This window comes from Lottia gigantea (genome assembly GCF_000327385.1).
Source record: "Lottia gigantea unplaced genomic scaffold LOTGIsca_77, whole genome shotgun sequence".
Lineage (NCBI taxonomy): Eukaryota > Metazoa > Mollusca > Gastropoda > Lottiidae > Lottia > Lottia gigantea.
In genome coordinates, this window is record NW_008710566.1 from 451,979 (window position 1) to 478,550 (window position 26,572).

General features: G+C 36.1%; 3 protein-coding genes across 3 annotated transcripts; 2 read left to right on the plus strand and 1 right to left on the minus strand.

Annotated features, from left to right (window-relative positions):
• Positions 1 to 3,587: 3,587 nt before the first annotated feature.
• On the plus strand, positions 3,588 to 12,629 carry LOTGIDRAFT_131969 (hypothetical protein; the record flags this gene model as incomplete). The annotated part of the gene is made up of 7 exons (XM_009066497.1): positions 3,588 to 3,847; positions 4,233 to 4,402; positions 4,733 to 4,897; positions 5,452 to 5,668; positions 10,688 to 10,805; positions 11,464 to 11,649; positions 12,495 to 12,629. 7 exons carry the CDS (start codon positions 3,588 to 3,590, stop codon positions 12,627 to 12,629), a joined length of 1,251 nt encoding a protein of 416 aa, XP_009064745.1.
• Positions 12,630 to 12,901: 272 nt separating this feature from the next.
• On the plus strand, positions 12,902 to 14,793 carry LOTGIDRAFT_236215 (hypothetical protein; the record flags this gene model as incomplete). Its single annotated transcript, XM_009066498.1, has 3 exons — positions 12,902 to 13,015; positions 13,724 to 13,846; positions 14,142 to 14,793. The coding sequence occupies 3 exons, from the start codon at positions 12,902 to 12,904 to the stop codon at positions 14,289 to 14,291; spliced, it is 387 nt and encodes a 128-aa protein (XP_009064746.1). The 3' UTR covers positions 14,292 to 14,793.
• An 8,929-nt stretch (positions 14,794 to 23,722) lies between these two features.
• On the minus strand, positions 23,723 to 25,984 carry LOTGIDRAFT_132050 (hypothetical protein; the record flags this gene model as incomplete). The annotated part of the gene is made up of 2 exons (XM_009066499.1): positions 23,723 to 23,838; positions 25,945 to 25,984. Coding segments are annotated over 2 exons (156 nt in total), but the record flags the coding sequence as incomplete, so codon positions are not given.
• Positions 25,985 to 26,572: the final 588 nt, after the last annotated feature.

The window sequence follows — 26,572 nt, forward strand, 5'->3', positions numbered from 1 at the left end:
GGAGGTGTAGTTTGGACACAATGTTGCGTACCTTGCATCTCTGGAACCTTTCTAACAGTCACGTCATCAGCAAGTTGATACTTTGGGTCAGACCGGAAGACCGTGTCCAAGCGGATCCAAAGTCAAAGAATCAGGGCTAACAGGCCGTACAGAGGACAGCCATTGACAGCCCTTGGTATGAGATAAGGGTGGACCCACATTGAACGAAGATGATTGCTTGAGGTTCGTTTTCAGTGATGAAAGTCGGTTCTGATTGTTAAGAGATGAAGGGATCGAGATCGAATGGTCTCTTTGATATTTCCTTCCAAGAAAATCCCATATCATAAAAACCCTCGATCTTTCAGAGAGTCCACACTGATATTTACGATTATTTATAAAGTGTGTAAGTTTGTCAACTCGGCATCAACTTATTGCTAATAATGTTTATAGTATTAATTAAATTTAATTTTACCGTCATAACACAAACCACTGACGCCAGTTTCCATTTTATTGTAGACGAATCTTTTTTTCAAAAAATAGCTGACATTGTTTTTAACACTAATTTATGATTGAATATAATATGGATGAATGGATGAATGAATATATGAAGGAATGGATGAATGAAAGAAGTATTGCCATTCTGAACTGACAATTAAAGTTAGACTCAAGTATAAAGTAATCGATAGCCGTGGCGACAGATTTGAATATAATATTTCACGTTCGATTTGATATAACACGTTGCTCAAAACTGTATTGACTCGACAAATATAAGACATTCTGTGAAAATGAAAGGGAAATGTACGAAAGAAGGTGAGTTGAATTTCTTCTTGTTTAATTTCAATAGTCCAGTTAAACGCTCGAACACCAGAAGGGTGTCATAACGACTATGATATAAACATATTAAAACATAAGCCTACTTTGCTGTATGAGATTTTTCTAATAACGTTTTAAGATCGTTACAGATCGTTATTTATGGGACGAATAACTCAAGGTTATTAAAGATATCTCGACAGTTGGAAATCTAGTGGGTCATTGCTGCTGTCTGAGCAAAATTCATTCCCGCATTGAACACTGCTTGGCTTTGAAAGTCATCACAAGTACAAACAAGAGTTAGACACGTAGAATGTAAGCCGTAAAACTACTTTTGATTTTTGCCAATATTAAACCTTTGGAGCGCTTGTTCCCTTTTTCGGCGCTATTACAGGACAGATGCGACATTTTTACCGATCGTACCTTAGACTCTGAATTGGGAATGTTTTTAGCTAATATAATCAGTAAGTGTTCACAGCCCACTGTCGAAATTTGAGCTTTCAAATCCACGTTTGTCACTAGTTATCTGCGTTTGAAAGTTAAAAAGACATGTTGTCTTTCTCTATAGAAATAGGGAAAAAAAATTCCTTGTTTGATATATTTTTGAAGGAATTATGCGACTTTCGTACATTTCTAGTACTACTCAATCAACCATCCGTAAAAAGGCACACCTGCTTCCATTAAGTATCTGCTAGAGGTTGCTAAATGCCTGTAACGGACCAATATTTTTAATAATGTCCTCTACCAACCTTTATTTTAAGAAAACGACAGTACTCAAAGTTGACAACCTATCTGCATGTTCATGAATATCACATATCGATTATAATATAGCATGGAAGTTGACAACATTAAAAATGCATCGAAGTTAGTTTAAGAAATCGATTTACTGTTATTCGGTCACCGGCGACAGCTGTACCTACTTAAACACATACCGAAAAAAGAAAAATCAATTCTTTCTTTCTTTCATTCAAACAGTTTCAACATATGACACGCTTTGAGAACTAGCAAGGCCATCAAAATTAGTGACAACTAAATAAAATTCCAAAATCCAGAAAAATATGTCTCCAATCCTACGTATTTTGAGGTGAATTCTTCGAACGCCATAACTATTTTAAATGTTTATTAAACCTTATATTATTAGTTGGTGTTTTAAAAACTAATTTAACTCTTATTGGACTAATTTCATTTTTCTCCTTTTGTCTTCTATCTCTTTGGATTGATGACATGAAATAAGTTATACACATCATCACCATCAACATCACCACCACCACAATCATCACTGTCACCATCACCGAGATCATCACCATCACTACATTCATCGCCACCATAACCACCATCATAATCATTACCGTCACCCTCACTATTATCACCGTCACCATCACCATTATCATCTTCAATCAATTATCATCTCTATAATTCAACAATTTACAAACTTATTTTTCAGATAACAAAATCAGTAAACAAAGAAACATCGAAATATCATAAAGACAGTCCCTAGCGTGTTTCGACATTTCCCAATTCTAAACATAACAATTTCTATCCCATACAACCAAGCGACCGTCGTCTTGTGATATAGCACTATATACTCATCATAAAAAACGCTACTAAAGATAGCAAGCAGTATTTGTCAAACGATAGGCCTCAAGCTAACTTTCGTCTTTTGCAAACGTGTTTCAGTAGAAAAAAACTGCCGGTAAGAGTTGAAACGGGATACATCTTCGCAGTAAAATAACGCATTCAAATTAGGACAACCACCACATTACCAGAAAATAGTGACCAAAAGAGTGGAAAAGCTGTTAAATTCCAATCTAAAAAAAAATGGCAAGCTAGCATCTAATGCTTTTCGTGTAAAATATTCAGGTTTATTTTAACAGTGTACAAGACGTAAATTACGAAACCTGTCAAAATGAGATTTCGGAGATCAAAACTCTGTTTTAAATTTATATTCGCTCTTCCTATTATTTGGTTCATCTACCTCGCAGTGACTATCCTAATTCTAGATAAATCTACAGACCATTTCTCACGTTCAAAATATAAAGGGTCAGACGTCCAGGACAGTAACGGGGTACAAAAATTTAAAGCGGAAGTGGGAAAAAATGAAGAAATTTTAGACATGAATGATCAAAATGGTCAGGAAAATCACAAAGACTTACAAGCCGGAAATGACATAGGGGGAGAAAATCACCTTGCACCGTTGATTCATAAAGTAGCAGAAGAACACAATGACGTGGTCAGACAGAATGACATTGTTGAAGCTAAGAACGAGGCTCAAGATGAGGACATCGAGGCTAAAAGAGCAAAAATACGCGAGCAAGTAAAAGAGGCTGAAGAGGCTGCAGGAAAAGCTTTGATAGAAATGAAAGATGGCGGACAGGCAGTTGAGAAGGCCGACGAGAAAGCAGATGAAGACAATGAAGAGGTCGTAGTGTTTAACCCTGGAGATTTGAAAGCAGAGGGTCAAGAAGTTGTCGATAAAAATGGACCAGGTGAGTGATGGGCACTTCATTCAACAATGAATTATTCCAATGACAATTGAATGTTATGCAAGCCACCATCTCTTGACGCAGTGGTAGACCTGCAAGACGCAGCGTTACATCTGTTTACGGGTCTCGAAACAAAAAAAGATCTAGTTGCAATTGTAAACTACAGACGATCGACTCAAGTTCGAAGAATAAATGATATATTTTAGCTTGTATGGTTTAATGCTAATGCTTTATCTATGTTGCTCTTTGCTTCCTTTCGATGGAGATTGACTAAGTAACCTTGGTCCATCTTTCTGGTGGTATGGTTTGATGCAAATGCTCTGTCTGCTTTTGGACAAGGATTGCAGAGTGAACTTGAAACCACCTTTTCGGAGATTTGCATTGCTTGATGCTGATGCTTTGTCTGTTTTGACTTATATAGGTGAAGGAGGAGAAGGTGTGAACATCAAGAGGGACAACCTGACTGAAGATCAGAAGAAGACGTTCGATGCTGGTTGGTCCCACAATCAATTCAACCAGTACGCCAGCGACATGATCTCTCTTCACAGATCTTTAAATGACAGCAGAATACCCGAGTAAGTATTTCGTTGTTGATTCCAAACTCATGTACTATGACTGCTTCTTTAAAGAGAATGAAATGTAGGATGCCGAATTGGCCAGTTAGCCCAATCTCTCTTTATCCAGGTGGAAGTTAATTCCCTTCCCTGTAAAGTGACCTTTGGAGGGAAACCAAATGAAAGTGTTTCAAGGTGTTTTTTCTTATCTTGGTATATCGAAGACACCTATAGACACCTTATTCCCGTTTGCTTCCTGGCTTCTGTGCCAATGTTTTTTTGTAAAAAACCTGACAAAATCATGATGTTATTTATTCTAAGTCACTGTCGCAAATCCTGGATCTAATAGCAACAATATCAAAATTGTAAAAAGCTGTAAGTTGTATGTCGAAACTATTTCTTACAGATGTAAAAACAAAAAGTATCCGATGGAAAAACTTCCAGATACAAGTGTGGTTATAGTATTCCATAACGAAGCCTGGTCCACGTTACTAAGAACTGTTCATAGCGTAATCGACAGATCGCCACCATCTTTACTAAGGGAGGTAATTCTAGTGGATGACTTATCTGACATGCGTAAGTATATCATTATGTCCTTTAGTCGCTTTATTTTACTGATAGTATTCATTTTCAGTAATTCTTATCAAAACACAAATCTGACATCACGTTTGTCATCAATTATCAACGGAAGTAGTCTTCATTTTCAAAATATTTTCTTTTTCAATTGGTACAATCTGCTTTTCTCTATAAGAAAATCATCGTTGTTCTCACTTTATTGCCATGACATTCTCATTCTGTAGACACTTGCATCGGGTGATGAACTCTCGTCAGGACATCTTTGGGCTTGAAGAGAAGTCACCAAACAGATTTTAATCTAGAAATTCCACACATAACTTTCTATTGCAGGGCATCTGAAGGCACCATTGGACAGATACATCAGTAAACTGGAAAAAGTCAAGTTAATAAGATCTCCAACACGAATCGGACTGACAAGGGCTAGAATCCTGGGGTTCGAGGCATCGAAAAGCAAGACAGTGACATTCTTGGACTCCCATTGTGAATGCTTTCCAGGTAGGACAAACATTTTTTACCCTCCTTTTACGGCTGTGTTGGTAGTCGCTGGAAGCTGTGTCAACAGTAACGATTGACTAAGTTTTCTCTGGACGCAACAGTAGATCTAGCAACAGCAATAGCCTTAAGACGCAACAGTAGGTTTGCATGTCGCTATAAGCTGCAAAAGTAGCATTAAGATGTAGCAATGGATTAGCAAGCCACTATAAGCTGCAACAGTAGCATTTAGACGTACCAGTAGGTCTGCAAGTCATCAAAAGCTGCAACAATAGCATTAAGACGCAAGCTTTGCAAACTAGACCCATGCAACATACATGCAATGGGCATTACAATGAATACCAAACAAAGAAATGTCGCGAGGATAAACCTTAAATTCCCAACATATAATATTAAATATCCAACATATGTTATTGTCTGTAAAACGGGATGTCGATTTGACCAACTCAAATACCAAATAAATATTATGAGCTCTTTAGACTCTCTAACAGGAAAAAAGAAGCGGGAACGCCCAATTACTTAGTCCACAACCGCACTCCATACATTTTACATCGCAGGTTGGTTAGAACCGCTGTTAGCTCGAGTTTACGACGACCCTGGACACGTTATATTCCCCGTTATCCAAGTCATTGCTGCCAAAACATTCACACTTAAGGCCCGTAAGCAACGACGAGAAAAAATTGGAGGAATTTCTTTGAAGTCGCTGACGTTTACATGGAAAGGCATCCCTGATGTTGAACGTCAACGTCGCCAATCCGAGGCCGATCCCATCAGGTTTCCAATTCATCTTAATTTTACTACTACACCCTTTTGGAAATCCAAATTATGATTCCTCATTGCATGTCTGGATTTTCCATTCTTAGCATACTCTGTCAATTACCCCGTACTAGGTTCCCACATTAGCCCATTCCCAGCCATCGCCCGAGGGACATCTTTGTAGGACTACTCTTTATTCCATCGCACTAGTTACCCACGGAGACTATTATAACGGCTATAACAAAACACAAGACAATACTATTGGATATAACACACTTGCACATAAGTGTGTTATATTCAATAGTATTGTCTTGTGTTTTGTTATATGTGCTCCTCGCTTCTATATGTCGTTCAAATCTTATATTATAACGGGCCTTCATTTTTTTAGTCAAGCAGAGTCAGCGCTTTCCATTGCCTGCCAGCAACCTGATTACAAGCTTTTTTTTTGACCAACAAGGTTTCAACCAGGTCGTCGTTTAAACAGACTTGGACCAGGGGCCAGCTTACCTGGTAGTAGGCAACATCCAGACGTAGCCCATTTCTATTTGATCATTCCGAGTCAATTACTCCTGATAACCCCAGTTACCCTTTTGTATGCTTTGGATCCAGCAACCCAATCAATACAATATTTGAAAAGTGGTATGGGAAGCTGAAATCCTCAGGTAGCGAAGCCAACATCAGACGCCTGTGTTCCTTTAAGAACTTTTGTGTTCCTTTGCTTGTATTTGTAGGTTGGCTTGAACCACTGTTAGCTCGTATAGCAGAAGACAGTCGCAATGTTGTTTTTCCCAGCATATTTCGCATATATAACACAAATTTTAAGATTTCAACAGCACTGAGATTTAAATATGGAGTTTTCTCCATTGGTGACTTGGTTTTTAGATGAAAAAAATGTTGCTTATCACCGGAAATCGGACGTTGATCCAATAAAGTATGATTCTCTGGGATTCCAAGTGGGTATTTCTCGGTATCCATTAATATAGGGAGCACCACCTTACCTACACCTACATTCAACATTCATTTGGAACTTATGGTAAAGATACCATAAGTTATATATAAAGACATTTATATCCCTTTCATTCACAGTACAGAAGGTTGATCATTCCTAATACTGCACCCTCTCCTTTTTTCTTTACGGGGTCATTTACGTTATCATTTTGATACGGCTGCCAAGATATGTAGATCATTTATTTCATGAGATGCATCAATTGAGCAGATTTCTAGTTTCGCCCACATATGACATTAGAATTAGAATATTTAATTCGTACAAATATACCAGAACTGCAGGAATTTCCTTTGGATGCGTTAATTTAACAGATTCCGAATACCAGAAGCACGGGTCGAAAATGAAATGAATGGAGTTTTACGTCCTACTTTTCTGCACCATGCGGGCTAATAAAGACGGGTAACGCCATGCAGGGTGCAATGAGAGAAATTTTGCCAGGACAGCCTGCTCTTTTTCGATTTCCAACTGTCGAGGGATCTTTAACGTGCACACGGGGCCTCGGTTTATTGTCCCATCCGAACGACTAGACGCTTTTTCCATGTCAGCCCCTCTCACCTGCATCACTGACGGGGGGAAACCGGGTTGAAAAATCTGAAGGTATTCTCTCGACCTATGCCGGGATTGAACCCTGGACCTTCAGGTTAACGAGCGTCTAACTCACTGAGCCACCGCGGCCCCCGAAGCACGGGTCGAGTAATTACAAATCATAATGATTATCAAATATTATATCATAGGACTATAGTAATTTTCTTTTATGCGTTAGTTGAACAGAAAGCACGAACCGTGGCGACATATATTGTAATAAATGGAATTCCTCTGTTATAGGATGGCTGGAACCTTTGGTATTTAGAATCTTTGAAGACTCCCGCCATGTTGTTTTTCCCAACATTGAGGACATAAACGCTGACACATTTTTTACTCGAACAAGCATCGCAACTCACCAAGGAATCTTTGACATGCGCTCCTTGACTTTTCTTTGGCAACCGATAGACAAGAGAGTAAGGAAATATTGGAATCCAACAGACGCCATCAGGTTCGACAACTCTCAGATATCATGTCCGAACACATTAAAGTTTAATTCAACTCTCTTCTTGAATTTTATCCCTACCTTTGCATTCTCTGTTCTTCTAGTAGACTAGTTTAAAACTCTTCTATCATCTGCCTTTTCTTTAACAGTTTTCACCCTCATGGTCATCAATCTTCTCTGGTGTGTCTGTAAACTTAAAGCCCATATTGTACGTTATAAATGTGACCTCCCTTAAGTATCTAACTTATCGCCAAAAGAGTGCCGTCCGTTCCAAAGTCCTAAAAATTAATCAATCATAAATGTCTGTGTATTACAGTCTGGATAAAAAAAAAAGACTTTTTGACCTTTCTTCATCGGCCACTCATTGGAATTCTGCTGGAAATTCTCTTCTAATTTAGCTAATTATAAATTAATTATGGACATGTGAGACAAACTGGTGTTTTTCCAAGTCATTACAACACCTCTACTTTCTATTCAAATAAGTATAAGCATTTTTATTTTCATAAATGAAAATAAGGGAACCCATCTTTAAAGGGGGCAACTATGTTATCGAATATAAATGGAATTAAATCAATCCATTGATCAAAAAGTCCAATTGTTACTGACAAAAAAACAGTCAATTGACACGACACTCTAACTGAAAAATTTGGTTTGCGGTCCTTATGGCACGTGGGCGCCACCTGCTCAACGTTGTACCTTGAAGAACAAACCACAAAATGTACATAGTGCCACCTTAAGCTTTCCCGATTCTTTTAACTTCCAGGATGGCTAGAACCGATCTTATTCCGGATTTTCCAGGAGCCAAATCACGTAGTGTTTCCATCCATTGCAAATATCGACGATGCCAACTTTAGTACTCATTATGGCCCCCTCTTCTCTCATGGGGGTCTTGATATAGCCAGCTTACAATTTTGTTGGAGATATATTCCAGAGAGCATCAAAAGTAAATTAAAACCAACAGATGCTGTCAGGTTAGAATCCTTTGCCCCAGCCAATGAGTAGGAATATAGCAAAACTGTAAATATAATTGGTTTTGGTGAACTAAAACTTATCCCCCAATTAATATCCCTCACCCTCACATTGTTTTGTACCACCCTAAAAAATCCGATATCGGCGGCAGTCCACAAAATACCAATTTTAATATATACACGGAGGTATTGAAAAATTATCATCAATCACTGTGTATGTTAGAGCTGCAAAGATTCACCGACGAACAGTGCTTCTTTTCTTCTCATCGATACATTGCGTTGGATAAAAATAATCGTGATGCATCGGCACGATTAATTCTTAGACCATTTTAAAAACCAACAGAATCCTTGTGTGTATAAGAAATTGTGTCATTTTTTCATTTTCCAAGTATGATTTTCACATCAAAATTTGCAAAAATTTATTTCTGACATTAAAAATTGAGATATATTTTACTTTACTGCTAAATGTTCTCAAGTGCTTAATATTGACAAACTTGTTAGTAATTTTACAAATTTGTACTATTTTTTCTCTGTCCTTCTTCTAATCAATGAATCGCGATAATTATCACAATAAATCGTATCGTTGGATGAATATCGTATAGTGTATCGAATCGCAACTTCAAGAATCGTTGCAGCCCTAGTGTATTTCCAAGTCGGTTTGAACTAAAATCCAAAGACCCCATAGTAAAGAATCTCACATAACATTATCATTATCATGCTTATTGGAAATGTTTTTGTAGGTTGGCTCGAGCCTCTCTTGGAAAGAATCTACGAAGACCCCACACATGTGGTTTTCCCTATGATTAATATGATTCACGATGATACGTTCTATACCAAGGGCTATATCCAATTATCCGTTGGTATATTGGACATTAGGAGCTTGACCTTCATTTGGAAAAATGTGGCCCGATCTGATAATCCTACTGCCGCAATCAGGTTCGATTCCAATCTCTTTGGGATTGGTTAACTTCCTTTGCTTTATTCCTTTGGAATAAAGAATTTTGGCTGGCAGTCTTGTCTCTGTCCCAAACATCCTTACCATTAACCCCTACCCCACCCCATTCACGACCGGAACTGGATCCTTCTCTTACATGTTCATTCCTATCAGATGGTTTTGAGAGCAGTCATGGGTGTGGTTTATGTTAGTTTGGTTTTGGTAAACTTGTTACTCATCTTAATGAGATACTACGTCTTAGAATGAACATAAAATTTAATTCTCAAGAATGGTCAATATGAGTATATATTCATCAGTGAACTTACCTGGTGTCATAAAGTTACAACAGAATCCCTGTAAAATCTAGAAAAATTGGAAAATTCATAAAACTAACTAATTATTCTTAATATTTAATTGCATTTTTATTAAGTTTTTTTGATTTATCGGATTATATAAGGATCCTGTTATGTTATTTATGACACCAGGTATATCTACTGGCTCTTATTGGCCAAGTTTAAAATTCTTAAATTCTATGTTTATTCTAAGACGTAGTAAACCTTTAAGGTCTATAGGGTTTCAAGTCAGTTTCGACATTAGGTATGCCCAAATCATTTTATCTGTCAGTTTACTCAGTTTCGAAACATTAATCTTAAACTTGAACTGTACATGGGCATTGAGCTGCTGCTCACTGATTAGATATAAAGACTGACTCTCGACCCTTAACAGATCTAAAAATGCCCTTAGGCCCTATGTATTATTAATGGTTTTTCGGTTTTGGTGGTTTTGGGTTGATTATTTTGCACCAAGATATTTATACATTTCTAAATTTTGACTATGAAAACATTTTTATTTCATCTTTAAGTAAATCAAATTTATATTAATTATAGAACCGAAACGAAATATCAACAGCTATATTTTATCAAGATTAAGAACGTCCGGCTGCAGCCCGTGATAGATAATAACGATTACCGATTAGTGTGAATACAGGAGTGATGGCCGTCAAAAAATAATCCATCTAGGCTTGAAAGTCCCAATAAGTTTTGAAATAGTAGCCTTGTTTGACAGTTCTCTGGTAAAATGTCTTTTGGTTACTTTTTTTCAGATCACCAACGATGCCTGGTGGATTATTCACAATAGACAGAGAATATTTCAAACGTATCGGTACCTACGACCCTGGCCTCGATTACTGGGGTGGGGAAAATATGGAACTATCCTTTAAGGTAAGAATTGCCAAGATCCTGTGTGTTTAACTGATTGTCAATATCAAAATCCCCTTGTCCAGCTTTTTCGCACCCCCTTGCGACGTTTAGAAGCTGTTGATACCCTAATGATCATTATTAGTACTTTATTTTGTCGTTGAATGAGCTGAATTTTCACCTCGGCCTGTGCTTTCGTAATTCCAATTATATGTTGTTGTTACAACCACTCTCACCTAAACCTTTAAATATGATTTGAAGGCTATGTTGAAATAATTCTACTTAATAAGTCGGGAAAGAGATTCCAAATGATTGTGAACTCCGTTAATGTGTGTTATTTCCATGTAAGAACCATACAGAGTTTCGCATGAACGCAAGGAGTGAGTGTTTCAACTCCTTATTTGCTCCGGTACCCTCTGGGGTGCTCACGGGTATCCCTTGACCTTCTAGTATCAGAAGTTAGGAACCGTAGATTTAAATAGTGGCCACCTCCCTTCAATTCCATCCCAGCCTCTTCCTCTGGCATCCGCTTCACCAATATGCGTTAGGTGTAGAGGTCTGTATAGCACATTTGAAAAAATAAGCCCAACCCCCACACTACCGCCAAGAAAATAGAACTTGGGTAGGCTTCTTGGACTATAACAGTAGACTAAATATGTTTTCTTTTTAATAATTTTTCAAGGCATGGATGTGTAATGGTAGTGTAGAGGTTATCCCATGTTCAAATGTAGGTCACGTGTTCAGAAAGAAGAACCCTATAACATGGCCCGGAGGAGGGGACGTGGCCAGGAAGAATTCTATCCGGGTAGCGGAAGTTTGGATGGACGAATACAAGTACAAATATTATGAAAGAATTAACAATGATTTAGTAAGTAGGCTTACCATTTTGTACATTCGGGACTTTTGTCTTTAAATGCAGCTCTCGGGAAAACTGGTCCAATTCCGCTGGTATGGCGTGAGGCCGAATGTGCTTCAAGCTTAGCAAAAGGATCCATCTATCAGTCGCTGGAAAATGCAAGGAGTAGGCTAATCTGACAATGTCACTTTCCTGTCGTATTACCTCCATTTCACACCGCGTGGCGTTTCTGGTCTTCATAATGCCAAAATGGAACCATAGTTACTGTATTGCATTTCTATGATGGAATTGTAATGCTGGAGATACACCAAAATGACGGAAGTACGTTCTCCAAAGGAAAGTGGCGGGTGTCGCCGAATGTTTTCACTTTTTTTTTATCGAAATGTTTCCATATAAAAATACATGCCTCAAAAACAGAATTCAATGAAATAAACTTACCAATACAGGAAACGTCATTGTGTTGCTAAAAATACTCTTTTATCAGCGCTTTTAATACCTTCCTCGTTCATTTTCAAAGACGAAAAGGTTTTCGCACTGAAAAAAAAAATCGTCCTTGTTGACGTCTTGTTATATGACGTCATTTCCTATAAACCTCAAATCTGTTTTGGACCATACCATTTTGTAAAAAGGGGTTTTGTTATCGCACGACTGCGTTAAAGGGTGTACAAAATATTTACAATTATGTGGACTCTGAGAGGTTAAAGGTTACCCCAGTGAAAAATGGTCACTACTCTTGGTAGTAGTCTATATTAATAAGAGCCCCCCCCCCCCCTTTCTGGCTGTGAGAAGCTGACCAATTCTGGTAACTGTGCTACCAGGGGTGCTGCCAAAATTCATTATCACTTTTCTCGTTGTAGTTAGATTTTGGCGATGTCTCTGAAAGAAAGAAACTAAGGAAGGATCTTAACTGTAAACCATTTAGTTGGTATGTTGAAAATATCTACCCAGATCTGGCTCTACAGAATGACGCAATTAGATCAGGCGAGGTATAATAAAACTTTTCATTATTATCTAATGATAAGTGGAGGGGGTGGGGGGTCTTACTGGGGTACTGATTGGGTAGACCAGTCTTGCGGTTATGTGCGGAAGGGAGAAAAGGGCTTGACGAAAGATACCTCATCCTGGCGATTTTTTAACTTCGGGATTTGAAACCTTGCACATGACGTCATAAGATTTCAAGCATTCTGTGCTACACACCTCCCTCTTTTTCATTCAAGTTTGTGCCCGTAACACAATATGCTAATGTTTCGCAAAATTTGAAACAATGTGTCCAATTATGTTACAGTTAGTAAATGACGGCCATGCTAAATGTGTAGATTCTTACGGAGATCAGAAGTTATTGAGATTTGGTGCCTGTCATCATAAGGGTTATAATCAGGTTTGTTTTTAGTACATTTGGGTACACTCTAGTTTTACTGGAGCCAATTTGTTACATTCGGTTTCAATGTTCATCATTTTATTTGCCTTTTAAAGATGGGTTCCCTTTTTTTTATTTATAAAAATATGCTAATACTTATAAAAAACGAAAGTAGAGGTGTTTTAATGACTTGGAAAAATACCAGTGTGTCTCATATGTCCATAATTAATTCATAATTAGCTAAATTAGAAGAGAATAACCAGCAAAATTCCAATGAGTGACCGATCAAGAAAGGTTAAAAAGTCGTTTTTTTTTTTTATCCAGACTGTACATACATAGACATTTATGATTAGTTAAAACTCTTAATCATATGCAATGAGAACATAATGATATGATTAAGAATACATGATAATTCATTAGAAACACCAATTAATCAAATAGTTTGCTTAATTTGACACTAAAAAACAAGGAAACCCATCTTTATTAGAAATATTGTCATCAAGATATAGCTTGTTTACCGAATGATAAAAGCTCACTTTAATCTAGACTACTGCAGTCACTTTCCAGTCGCAAAATCAACGTCCATTTCGTCTGCAATTACGTTAATTTTCACATTACGGAAAGTTAATTTCGGTGACGTAACGAAATATTTGTGTACGTCGAGCACCGATTTTGACAACTAGAATATCTACGGATAAACTAAATATATTTCAATTTTTATTTCAACAGTTTTGGCAACTGACAAATAAAGGTCAAATTCGGCAGTCAGCTAAGACGTTTTTATGTGTCAATGTCGATAAACCGAGGGTAGCTATTAGATGTACGGGTAACCCGGAATGGGTGTACCAAGAGGTAAGTCGGGCGGTTTGGATAAATCTCGAAGTCCGAACCGCAACCACTGAAGTTATCAAGTTCTTCCCTTGTCTGGGTATTATGTATGATGGCAATGGTGTATAGTGTTAAGTTGTCAGAATTTATTCAGGAGCCATCGAATTAATTGGAGGGGGGGGGGGGGGAATACACTGCACTGTCAGTATAATCCTAATATTGTTCTGTTAAGATCTCAAGGTATAATGCCTTGAAAATTAGAATTTTTAAAACTTTGTTTTGTCTGGATCCATGCTAGTAATTCCTTGTTTTCTTTCAGGATCGAACATTAATGAACCCTTCTACTGGTTTGTGCCTGCAGCCCAGTTTGAAGAAAAACAACGATCATTTTATTATGGCGGAATGTCGGGGCACACAATGGCAAAAATGGCGATTTCATCTCAAAGAACTTCCAGACTTCGTGAAGTAATTATAGTGCAGGAATATTACATATCATTCTCTAATAACCAAGAATACCCCATGCCCAAAATCATTCATTCATTAACGTCAAATTGCTCATTGCTCGACGAGATACACAGGTGTCGCTTTCGAGGCAGGAACACCTGATGCCATTCTTTCAACTGGGTTAATCAACTCAGAGATGGGACATTAAAGGAACGTCATCAACACAGTGTGCTTCCGCATAGATCGTAAAAAGATTCTCAATTTGAAGCAAAATGTTAATTTTTAAAAAAATGCTTAATTTTATTAGTCCGTAGACGAGAGCAGTGTATTTTATTTACAGGGAAAATAAATAGTAATTGATATAGTATTAGTCGGACCTACGTTGTGTTGATTACTACTTAAACTACCTCTAATAACGTTATGCTTTGAATCCCTCTGGATCTGCACAAATAACTGTGCTCGACTAAGAATATAATAAATATTAAATATATTATAAATGTAGGTAGCTTAATAAACGTTATTACTTAACATCTTCAGTTATTTAAACTCCATGAAGAGTAAGAATTCCCCATCATGATACCAATACATTTACATATTAAATATTGTACAGAGGTTTATATGTATCGGGGACACTGTACAGAGGTTTATATGTATCGGGGACACTTATAGTATCAATTTGCACCATTCTAATTTTCAATCAGACGTATGCAATAGATTAAAAACTTGAACATGCAACATTGAAGAAAGATGTTTAGTTGACAAGCCCAGTAACACAGTGTCATCAGGTGTTTCGAAATTGTTTCACGGAAAAAAAAATGAAATGAAATGAATGGAGTTTTACGTCCTACTTTTCTGCACCGCGTGGGCTAATGAAGACAGCGGCATTAGCCTGTTCTTTTTGATTTCCAACTGTTGAGATATCTTTAACGTCAACAGCCTGTGGCACACGGGGTCTCGGATTATTGTCCAATCCGAACGACTAGACGCTTTTTCCATGTCAGCCCCTCTTACCTGCATCACTGACAAAGGGAAACCGGGTTGAAAAATCCGAAGGTATCATCTCGACTTATGCTGGACTTGGACCTTCAAGTTAGCAAGGAAACGTCTAACTCACTGAGCCACCGTGGCTCCCTTGTCTCACTGAAAACAAGATTCAGAAATAGTACACATAGATATAGTCAAATATTAATATGATTTGTATGTAAAATGGTGAAAACAATATATACAATTATAAACAACAAGATAAACAATATCTATATATAAATTCCATCTAAAAATGTTTATGATACCTTCCTTAAGTGGCATTTAGTAATTGTATGGATAACACTAATTCAGTTGCAGTCCACATGAGCACCTATTCCAGCTTCTGTTAGCTATTTTGTCGGCTGGTATAGAGACAGAAAAACTAGGTCCAAAACTTATTTACAGTCATCGTAAAGGTATTTAATATTATGTTCGAATAAACGCATCTTCGAGGTGTGGAAAATATCCATTAAAGAGGGCCTAGTTTTTCTGACTACTCCCGCTGATAATTGTCACAAGATGCTGGATTAGAGCTGGATGTTTCGGACTAATCATAGACATAACCACACCAGACTCTGACAAACTCAAGTCAGTCGCAAGGTCTTCCTGCGCCACATTTAGTATGTTTCTGAGGAATGCAAAACTATGTAATTTTAAACAGTCTTATTTAGAGCCAATGAACTTGATTTGGGATGGGTTTATATGTGAGTGGTATTCAACCAGTATCAATATACAAAAATGTACAAATGATTTGTATATATAAAATATGGAATTATACATATAATGTAAAATGTTTATATATCTTAAATTACAGACCACATTAGAGTGCACATCTTAGACCAGTCCATTTCATTTTCAGGTACCGGTAGTAAAAGGGATTCCTAAATTTTTTATGTGTATCGGGAACACTGATAGCATTAATTTGCACCATTCCAAATACCAATCAGACGTCTGTGGTTCCTGCAATTCCATTAAAACTAAGTGTTTAATGACATCACTCATCGCGAAGGGCCTTAACGTGATAAAACAAATTTCGCAATTAGTAAGGTAATCAAACATTTAGTTTTGATGGAATTGCAGGAACCACAGACATCTGATTGAAAATTAAAATGGTGCAAATATCAGTGTCCTCAATACACATAAATTTAGAAACTTCTTTGCGATTTCTTTAATATGTGCATAAATAACTTTGGTAGAGTGCAATCAAGATAACTTTTGGAATAGTCACGACTAAATGGATGAATTCAAATAGGAAAAGGAATGAACAACACCAGCCATAATCACATATGATATGGATGGGTTCCAATTTGAGCAAAATTGTACCTAACCCAACAAAATCCAATATCATATGGATAGGTTCCAATTTGAGCAAAATTGTACCTAACCCAACAAAATCCAATATCATATGGATAGGTTCCAATTTGAGAAAATGTGTACCTAACCCATCAAAATCTAATATCATATGGATAGGTTCAAATTTGAGCAAATTTGTACCACACTCAACCAAAAACTCTACTAAGCTTAAATAATGTATATTCGGTAAACAACACAACCATTGCAAAGTGGAATCAAATATATAACAGTGTAAAGGACAAAGATATCTCTGCACATCTGGAACATAATCAAGATCAGTCCACTTTGTTTCAAGGGTAGAGTAAGTAGTTATTGAAATTATTGTACAACCAGTTATTCTATGGTAGAATAAAATAGGTATTGAAACAATTGTTTTCATTAATACCTATGCTACCCTAAAAAAATAAAATGAACTACTCATGAAGCATATTCAGATGAGGACAAATATCTCTACTTTGACATACATATATTCATGCACATTCGAGGAATAGTCCATTTTGTTTTGAGGTATGACAAATATTACTTGGAACCAAATGACGTCAGAATACAGTAGACTGATAAGTTTTGAATTGTCACCAGATGTACATGTATATCTTGGCCTAACTGCTTGAGCAAATGACTTCGTAGACTGAAACATCTGTCTCTATTCCAGCCTCTGATAGCTATATTGACAGATGTCAGCTGGTGTGGAGACAGAAATAATAAGCCCTGTTAAATGGGGACATTCGGCATCTCTGCAGGTGCGAGCGTTTTAACCCAATTTAGATACCTCGAATCTGCAAAGCCCAGGTATATTTTGAAAGATGAATATTTTTGTAGTTCTGTCATACCATCATTTTCTCCCTACACCATTTATATCATGTCTTCGGTTTTATCAAAGTTTTTTTGGCGAATCTGATCTAGCATTTAAAACTGCCTGCGCAGCCAAAAGTTCAAAATTCACAGAGTCAAGTGACACTTAAAGGTAATTCAATATTATGTTAGAGAAAACGCATCTTTGGAAGCGTGGAAAATCCCCATTTAACAGGGTCTTTTTCTTCTGACTCTACTCCAGCTGACAACTGTCAAAATATCCATCAGAGGCTGGAATAGTGGCAGATGTTTCGGACTAATTACTTAAATGAATACTACCACTTAGAATGGATATAAAATTTGAAGTTTCAAATTGGTCAACAAGTGTATATATTCATCAGTTGGACTTACCAGGTGTCATAACTAAAGAATAGAATCTCTATATAAGACCATATACCATTAAACTAAATAATTATTGAAAAACATTAATCATGTTTCTAAATTACTTAGTTTAATGGATTATTACTTAGTTGTATGAATCTATTGGATTATAAATGGATTCTGTTGTATAGTTCTGACACCAGTAAGTCCACTGATGAATAAAGACTTATTTTGGCCAAGTTTAAAAAATTTCAATTTTTTGGTCATCCTAAGAGGTAGTATACCTTTAAAACGTTTTTATTTTTTCAATCAACCGTATTATGACATTGAAATAGTTTATGCTGAAATTATCATATTCAATATTCATTTTTATCAAACTAAAACTCAATTAATAACATTACACAACTTGTTTGATAAACAGTAAGTTTTGATAGAAAGGATCAAAGAGAACCTCATTCTGTTTTTTTATTTCAGTAATAAAATGAACAAAAACAAACACAAATCAAAAATAGAACAGTCATACTTTAGCTGAGCCTGGGTCAGCCATAGATTGGACCACACGTCGTCCATTATACACTTGATAACCACCCCGATCTCGATAACTTGACGGTTGATCATTATAATATTGTTTCACATTTCGCGCTGACTCAGAACGATATTGCATGTGACGTGTATTGTTGTCTGAGTCCTGCTGGCGATACCACTGATCTGATGGATAATTTCGCGATTGTAACGGCTGCTCAGAAGAATAGTTCCGTAACGGTCTGGGTTGATCCGGACGAAACTCTGTAGGGTAACCGTGAGATTGTTCTGGGTAGCCTCGTGAAGCCGGTCTTGTTTGAAGATATTGTGAACTATGATTATATAATGGCTGTTTATTGGAAACACCCGAGGTCCGTGTGTATTCTGAATCATCACTAAGGCTGGGGTGCGGGCTGTATTCTGTGGCCCCAGACATAAAATTAGGACTGTGTCTATTACTGGGCCTGAAAGTTTAAAAATTCAATATTAGACCTGAACATTTTAATAACAACATGTAACCATCCTTAAGTGGCATTTAGTAATTGAGGTGTGGATATATGAACACAATTTTATGGATAACAATTAACAAATAAGTAACTTGCGATGTTTCGACGATGATACTTTCGTCTTTATCAAGCAATAATACAAAATAACAATGCACATCGGTAGATTACACATGTATGCATTGCTTGATACAGACCAAACGTCGCAAGTTATTTATTAAAGTAATTGTTATCCATATAATTGTGTTCATAACAACATGTATATCAGAATAAATGATCTTTTCTGATTGAAAAAAATAGAATACCAAAATATAAAATAACGTCTGCTCCAAATATACAGTCCTATTCTTCTGTATTTCATCAGGCCAATGAAAACAATGCAATGCACACTGAGGAAAATTATGCAACACAATAACATTAGCGTAATCTTTTACAATTTCAACCACCCTGACTTTCATCACTGAAACCGCTTCAGTTTATTGTCCTGTCTAAATAACTATTCATACATTTTCATCAATCGTAAATAAGTCAGTCGGCAATTCTTGCTACGCCTGATAATAACCTTATATGCAGCTGACTGATAAATCGAACTATTTTCAAATATAAGCTTGATTTTTGTCTCCATACACCCAGACTTCTCCCCACTGTGACTAGTCTTCAAGGGAGATAACTAACATATGACGATCTATATTTTGTAACGCGAATGTAAGAAGATTTTCACTTCAGCTGTATACGAGGTTATTGTCAGACAATGGCCGCTGTATGTACGAATGCTTATTTTCATGTTGACTGAAAAACCTACCTTTCCCCAGATTGAGCTCTACTGGAAGGTCGTATATACATCGTTTGACTGTCACTTCCAGATCTGTTATACCGCTGAAAAAACAATATATTTCATTATAGTAGAGCCAGGCCTGTATCCAGCCCAGGGTCTGAGGGTTGCCAAATTTTTTGAAGGGGGGCTCAACTATAGTGACTCAACAAGTATTTTAAGTCATCTAAATGTTTCAGGGGGGACTGGCACACCCTTTTGGTGCAAGGGCAATAACTCTGCTTCTAACAATCGAAAATAGCTCAAATTCGAAATTGATCTTCGTTTTATGAATATGTATACACATACCGAATTTCATTTGATTTCATCAAAAAATCTAGTTGTTAGAGCGTTTGCAATCAAATGTTGACGGATGGACAGGGGTGCCGACAATATACGTCCACATAGAGAGATGTGGGCGTATAAAAAGGTAAATGTATGAAATTAAAGGAACATGTAAATATCATGTCGAAGAAACTGGGCAGGGCCTCAAATTTGGTAGACTACAATGTCACACTTTCGATTTAAGACAATCAATATATTTTTGACACAAAAAGGTTTGCAATTTCAACAATTTTGTATTTTTGGGGGAATTTGGAAAATAAAAATTGAGATTACCCTTCGTTCTTCTTCAATAATTCGTCTTTCGTAATATTCTTCTGCTGCATCTAGTGGATAATGACCTTGACGATCTTGATGCTTACGTTGATGTTCAGCACGTAACTGCTGTATTTTGTCTGTTTTTGAAGATGGACGAGGCAAGGAGTTAAAATGAACTTGTGTCTGAGTGGATAACGAAGGGATATTTTTGGAACCATACATATCAGGATGACTTGTTTGTAAATATACTCCTTGCTTCCCTCCATATATGTCACTATTATTGCTATATATTTTTTGATGAGCACTTTGGTCGAATTTATTGGTGAAATTTTCAGAGTGTTTCGGATCTGATTGGTTGTGAGAGTAAACGTCATCCCTCGTCGTCTGATGTTGTTGTTGTTGTTGTTGTTGTTGAGCTCGATGAGTCTCTATTGCTTGTTGTTGTTGTAAACGTCTCTGTTCTTGTTGTAACCTAAGTAGAAACACAAATTACAGAAAAACTTACATTTTGCCATTTAGGTTTTGAGGATGTTCTCTTTTGGATACCTGAAACTCACAAGCCTTCAGGAGCCTGTTGGACAAAATCCTAATTTAAGATGATTTCAGTGCTCCAGTCACCTGTCACCTGTCAATCACTAAAATCAAAAGCTTTTTAAACCAATCAGTAAGCAGTATTTCTTAAAATCTGAATAGTATCTTTTGTGAAACACACTCTTGGTCTAAGGTTCAGTTAAGCATGTCAAATGATTGTTCCATGGCACTGCAAGTCTGTCTGCTGTTTGTCCACTTTGGTCAGAATGTTAAAAAATCCATTTTGTTTCAAGTCTTATCTTACTACTAATAGACACTAATGAGACAAGTTGTAATCACCAAATTACCAAGCTCACCTTAGTTTTTCATTTTGAGCCATCTGCCATGCTTGTTCTCTCTGAAGCTGGTGACTCTCACTGTCATCAGTTGAAGGTCGTTCACATGACCTTGACCTCAGTCGTGCTTCTTCATTTGACTTTCTACCAAACCTGTCAAAATAGATGGGTTAAAATTTGAAGAGCTTAAAAAAAGGTGGTGGAATGAATATAAGCAAATGAAATGAAATGAATGGAGTTTTTAAATTTTGCCAGGACAATTTCCAACTGTCGAGGGATCTTTAACGTGCACAGCCTGTTGCACACAGGGCCTCGGTTTATTGTCCCATCCGAACGACTAGACACTTTTTCCATGTCAGTCCCTCTTACCTGCATCACTTACAGGGGGAAACCGGGTTGAAAAATCCGAAGGTATTATCTCGACCTATGCTGGGATTGAACCCTGGACCTTCAGGTTAGCGAGCAAGCGTCTAACTCACTGAGCCACCACGGCTCCCATGAATATAAGCAAGTTTCGAAAAAATATGTATGCTGTGATTGCTGTCCGCTCTTGAGAGCAGAAATTCCCAGAAAGTAAGCCAAATGGTGCTTGTGGACAGTTTATGACACTGCTTGTCTCCATAAGAAAGGAAATAGACGGGGCTGTGAAGCCGCCAGATTATCAAGATGTATTGGCCTTTCCTTATTTCCTACTGTATGATGGTTATAGTGCTAAGGTAGGATCGGTCAAACGGATGGAAATACCTGTCCCTTTAAACACTTGGCACCTTTAAGCAACAAAATTCATTAGAATTAGATGACACAGCAGTTTACTGATGATCATTCCTACCTTAAAAATCCTTTCAAAATGCCACCAGATTTCTTTTCCTTGGTAGGTTTTTTCTTGCTGCGGCCCTGGTCATCTACTGTGCTTTCACTGCTCATTGAGGAGCGAGCTGAATTACCAGATGTACCATGACTAAATGCTTCACTCTCTGTTCCTTCTTCCTCTACTGTAAGATAGATATAGAGGTTAAATAGAGATCATGTCTATGGAAATTGCTGCCATGGGTAACCTCCTCTAAAATGTACCACATAACTCAATATAAATATATATACGATATATTTAAAGATGGGTTCCCTTATTTTCATTTATGAAAATGAAAATGCTAATACTTATATGAATAGAAAGTAGAGGTGTTCTAATGACTTGGAAAAATACTAGTTTGTCTCACATGTCCATAATTAATTCATAATTAGCTAAATTAGAAGAGAATTACTAGTAAAATTCTAATGAGTAACCGATCAAGAAAGGTCAAAAAGTCTTTTTTGTGCATTCAGACTGTATATACATGGACATAAAATGATTGGTTGATTATATACAATAAGAGCATAATGATATGATTAAGAACACACGATAATTCATTAGAAACACTATTAATCAAATAGTTCAAAGTCTTTAAGATAAGTTTGCTTGAATATACTAACACAAATCATGTACCTTCCTTTTTCTCCTAAAGATGAAAATACACCAAAAGTTTGAAAAAAAAAACAATTTTGGCGCATAAGTGACAAGCATGCAAGTACCTACAAGTAGTGAGTGAGTGAATGAGTAAGTGAATGAGTGAGTGAATGAATTGAGTTAGTGAATGAGTGAGTGCAAGTAATTCACGGAAAATAAACAGTTTGATTTGATTCACAGATCGTCGTGATGAATTTTAATAGGCCATGATGTCATAGAGGTGGTTTGTGTATCATGACATGATAACATGATAACTTTAACAGTTGTAAGAGTGGTTCGTCCTACTAAAGTCATACGTGTGTTCTATTTTTAGCATATCACGGCTAAGCTGATTTCTACCTTTTTGGCTAATCATAGGAAATATTATTGGATAACACAAGAAGTCATTTTGAGTCGTTACATGCATTGCAAAATGGCTTAAAGTGATACTACACCTTAGTATGAACATAAAATTGAAGAATTTTAAACTTGGCCAATAAGAGCCAGTAGATATACCTGGTGTCATAAATAACATAACAGGATCCTTATATAATCCGATAAATCAAAAAAACTTAGTAATTATCCATAAATATGTAATTAACTATTGAAAAACGTTTAATATCAAGATTAAGAGTTTTTCAATAATTACTTAGTTTTATGAATTTTCCAATTTTCCAGATTTTACAGGGATTCTGTTGTAACTTTATGACACCAGGAAAGTTCACTGATGAATATATACTCATATTGACCATTTCGAGAACCTAAATTTTATGTTCATTCTAAGATGTAGTATCACTTTAAATTGAATTCTGGTGCATAAATACAATTCAAAAATATAAAAAAAATAACTAAATGTGAATATAAATACAAACAAACTATGAACATATAAAGCATCACATGCAGTTAGTAGTGCACATACAATTAAAACGCTACGCTGTGAGTTTGGTTTTCATGTTTGCATTAAAGATCATTGGTGGATTCAGAAATTACTGTTGTGGTTTTGTTAAATTTGCATATATTATTGTGCCGAATGCTTCATCAAACTTTGCTTCACTGACTTCAAAAAGAAAATTGTTAGATCAAAAATGAGTAAAGTAACCCACAGAAAAAAATGAAACAAAAGAGCTAGAACTGTATTTCAACAGATGATAAAACACTGGATTGTGGATTTCTGAATCCACCGAAATAGGCACATTGACAACTCGATACACAACAGGAAATGTGACAGACAGCAATGAATGCTGGGTAATACTGCGACAGCCAATGAAATTATTTGCAGTGAGTATATATGGTAATAGTTGGTTTATATATTTGGATAGTTGCCAAATCTTACGTGTATCCATGGACGGAGTCAGTTGGGACGACTGACTTTCATAGGATCTGTCGACGGCTGCTCGGAAACTTTCATTACATGCACGAGGTCGGTGAATGGGGCGACCAGTTTTTGGGCTGTCTTTGTCCTCCATTTTGGAATCTGAAACAGTTAGATCTTCTAGTGACGAGGAACGTTTAAGATTGGAGGAGTGTTGGTTACCTGGTGTACTGGATGTGTTGCTAGCTGATCTTACGTGCCCTGAAAACAACAAAAATAACATGAAAATATCAAAAATAACATGACAATATCATAAAATAATATAAAAATAACAAAAAAATATCAAAAATATAAAATATATACATGAAAATATCAACTTGCAATAAGTTACAAAAATCAATTTTCCACAAGTAAAATAGCCATTTTTTGTAGCCTTTCCGAAAAGACGACAAAAAGACAAATGCGACTTTGATTGAGAAAAATAGGCACAAACAGTTAAAAAAACAATCAACCCCAACACAAATGTAAAAAAATCCCATCACAAATATGACATGAAATCCACAACACAAATGTAATGAAAGCTAAAACATAAATGTAATAAAACACAAAACACAAATATTGTAATGAGATAAAAAAAAATGGACCATACAAAAACACAAATGTAATGGAGTCCAAAACACAATTGTTATGAAGTCCAAAACACAAATGTAATATGCAGTCCAAAACACAAATGACATGATCTTGGAAATGTAACAAAATAAAAAAAAATGGACCATACAAAAACACAAATGTAATAAAGTCCAAAACACAAATGTAATGAAATCCAAAACACAAATGTAATGCAGTCCAAAACACAAATGACATGATCTTGGAAATGTAACAACACATAAAGTTTGTTAATCACACAACATAAAGGGAGAAAACTTCTAAATCACCATTTTAAAATCTATTGGGAAAACAATGGAATCAAAATAAAAAATAAAACACAGAAATTCAAATCGTGAGCAGAAGACTGTTCCATTTGTCATTTCATTGGGTTTTTTTTTATCAAAGACAAATGCCCTGTATAAAAAAACTGAGGCTGGTTTGTCAAATCCTTTGACATATTGAAGCATATATGCCTGATTATTTTGCAAGCTCTTGCTCAAAAACCAAATTATTCAGACAAATTTCAGGAAAAACAATGGAACAGCCTTGATATAAGTTTTGCAAAAGAAAACCCCTAAGTGCCACACAACTTTGATTAGTAAGCAAACATACTACTGTCATCACTCCAGCGGTAAAAATCATGACGATCATACTCTTCATAGAGATCTACTATAGAATCAGCTGACTCACTCCTTCTAATCACTGGCTGTCTGTCTAGGCTAGCTAAATATAGTAACAAATACCTAATTATAGTAACACATATCTACTTATAGTAACACATTGCTACTTATAGTAACACATATCTACTTATAGTAACACATAGCTACTTATAGTAACACATTGCTACTTATAGTAACACATTGCTACTTATAGTAACACATAGCTACTTATAGTAACACACAGCTACTTATAGTAACACACAGCTACTTATAGTAACACATAGCTACTTATAGTAACACATAGCTACTTATAGTAACACATTGCTACTTATAGTAACACATTACTACTTATACTAACACATAGCTACTTATAGTAACACATAGCTACTTATAGTAACACATAGCTACTTATAGTAACACATAGCTACTTATAGTAACACATATCTACTTATAGTAACACATATCTACTTATAGTAACACATTGCTACTTATAGTAACACATTGCTACTTATACTAACACATAGCTACTTATAGTAACACATAGCTACTTATAGTAACACATAGCTACTTATAGTAACACATATCTACTTATAGTAACACATATCTACTTATAGTAACACATTGCTACTTATAGTAACACATTGCTACTTATAGTAACACATAGCTATTTATAGTAACACATAGCTACTTATAGTAACACATAGCTACTTATAGTAACACATAGCTACTTATAGTAACACATAGCCACTTACAGTAACACACAGCTACTTATAGTAACACATAGCTACTTATAGTAATACATAGCTAATTTTAGTAACACATAGCTACTTATAGTAACACATAGCTACTTATAGTAACACATAGGTACAAAAACCTGCTGGAACACTACTTAGCTATAAATTCAACCCTTTTTGGTGGCTTCCAACAACAATCTTTGACAAAGCCATCAGATTAAAGAGATTCTAAACAGGTTTTCTAAATTTCTCATGTGTATTTGGAACATTATTATTGCATTATTCAAATTTTCAGTCAGATGTCTGTGGTTCTTGCAATTCTAATGTGCGACAGTGATACCTAGTTTTAGTGGAATTTCAGGAACCACAGACATCTGATTGAAGTATGGAATGGTGCAAATTGATGCTATCAGTGTCCCAAATACACATTAAAAATTTAGAAAACTTCTTTACAATCCCTGGATCATTTCAACTTTTGAGCTTATTGTGAAACATGATCATCTTGTAATAAAAATGGTGACAAATGATGAAAATTATTTGTTATTTGACATACAAACTTATAATCATAACCTTCATGCAAACAATGATTTTGATATAAACCCCTGGTACAGATCAATTCAAA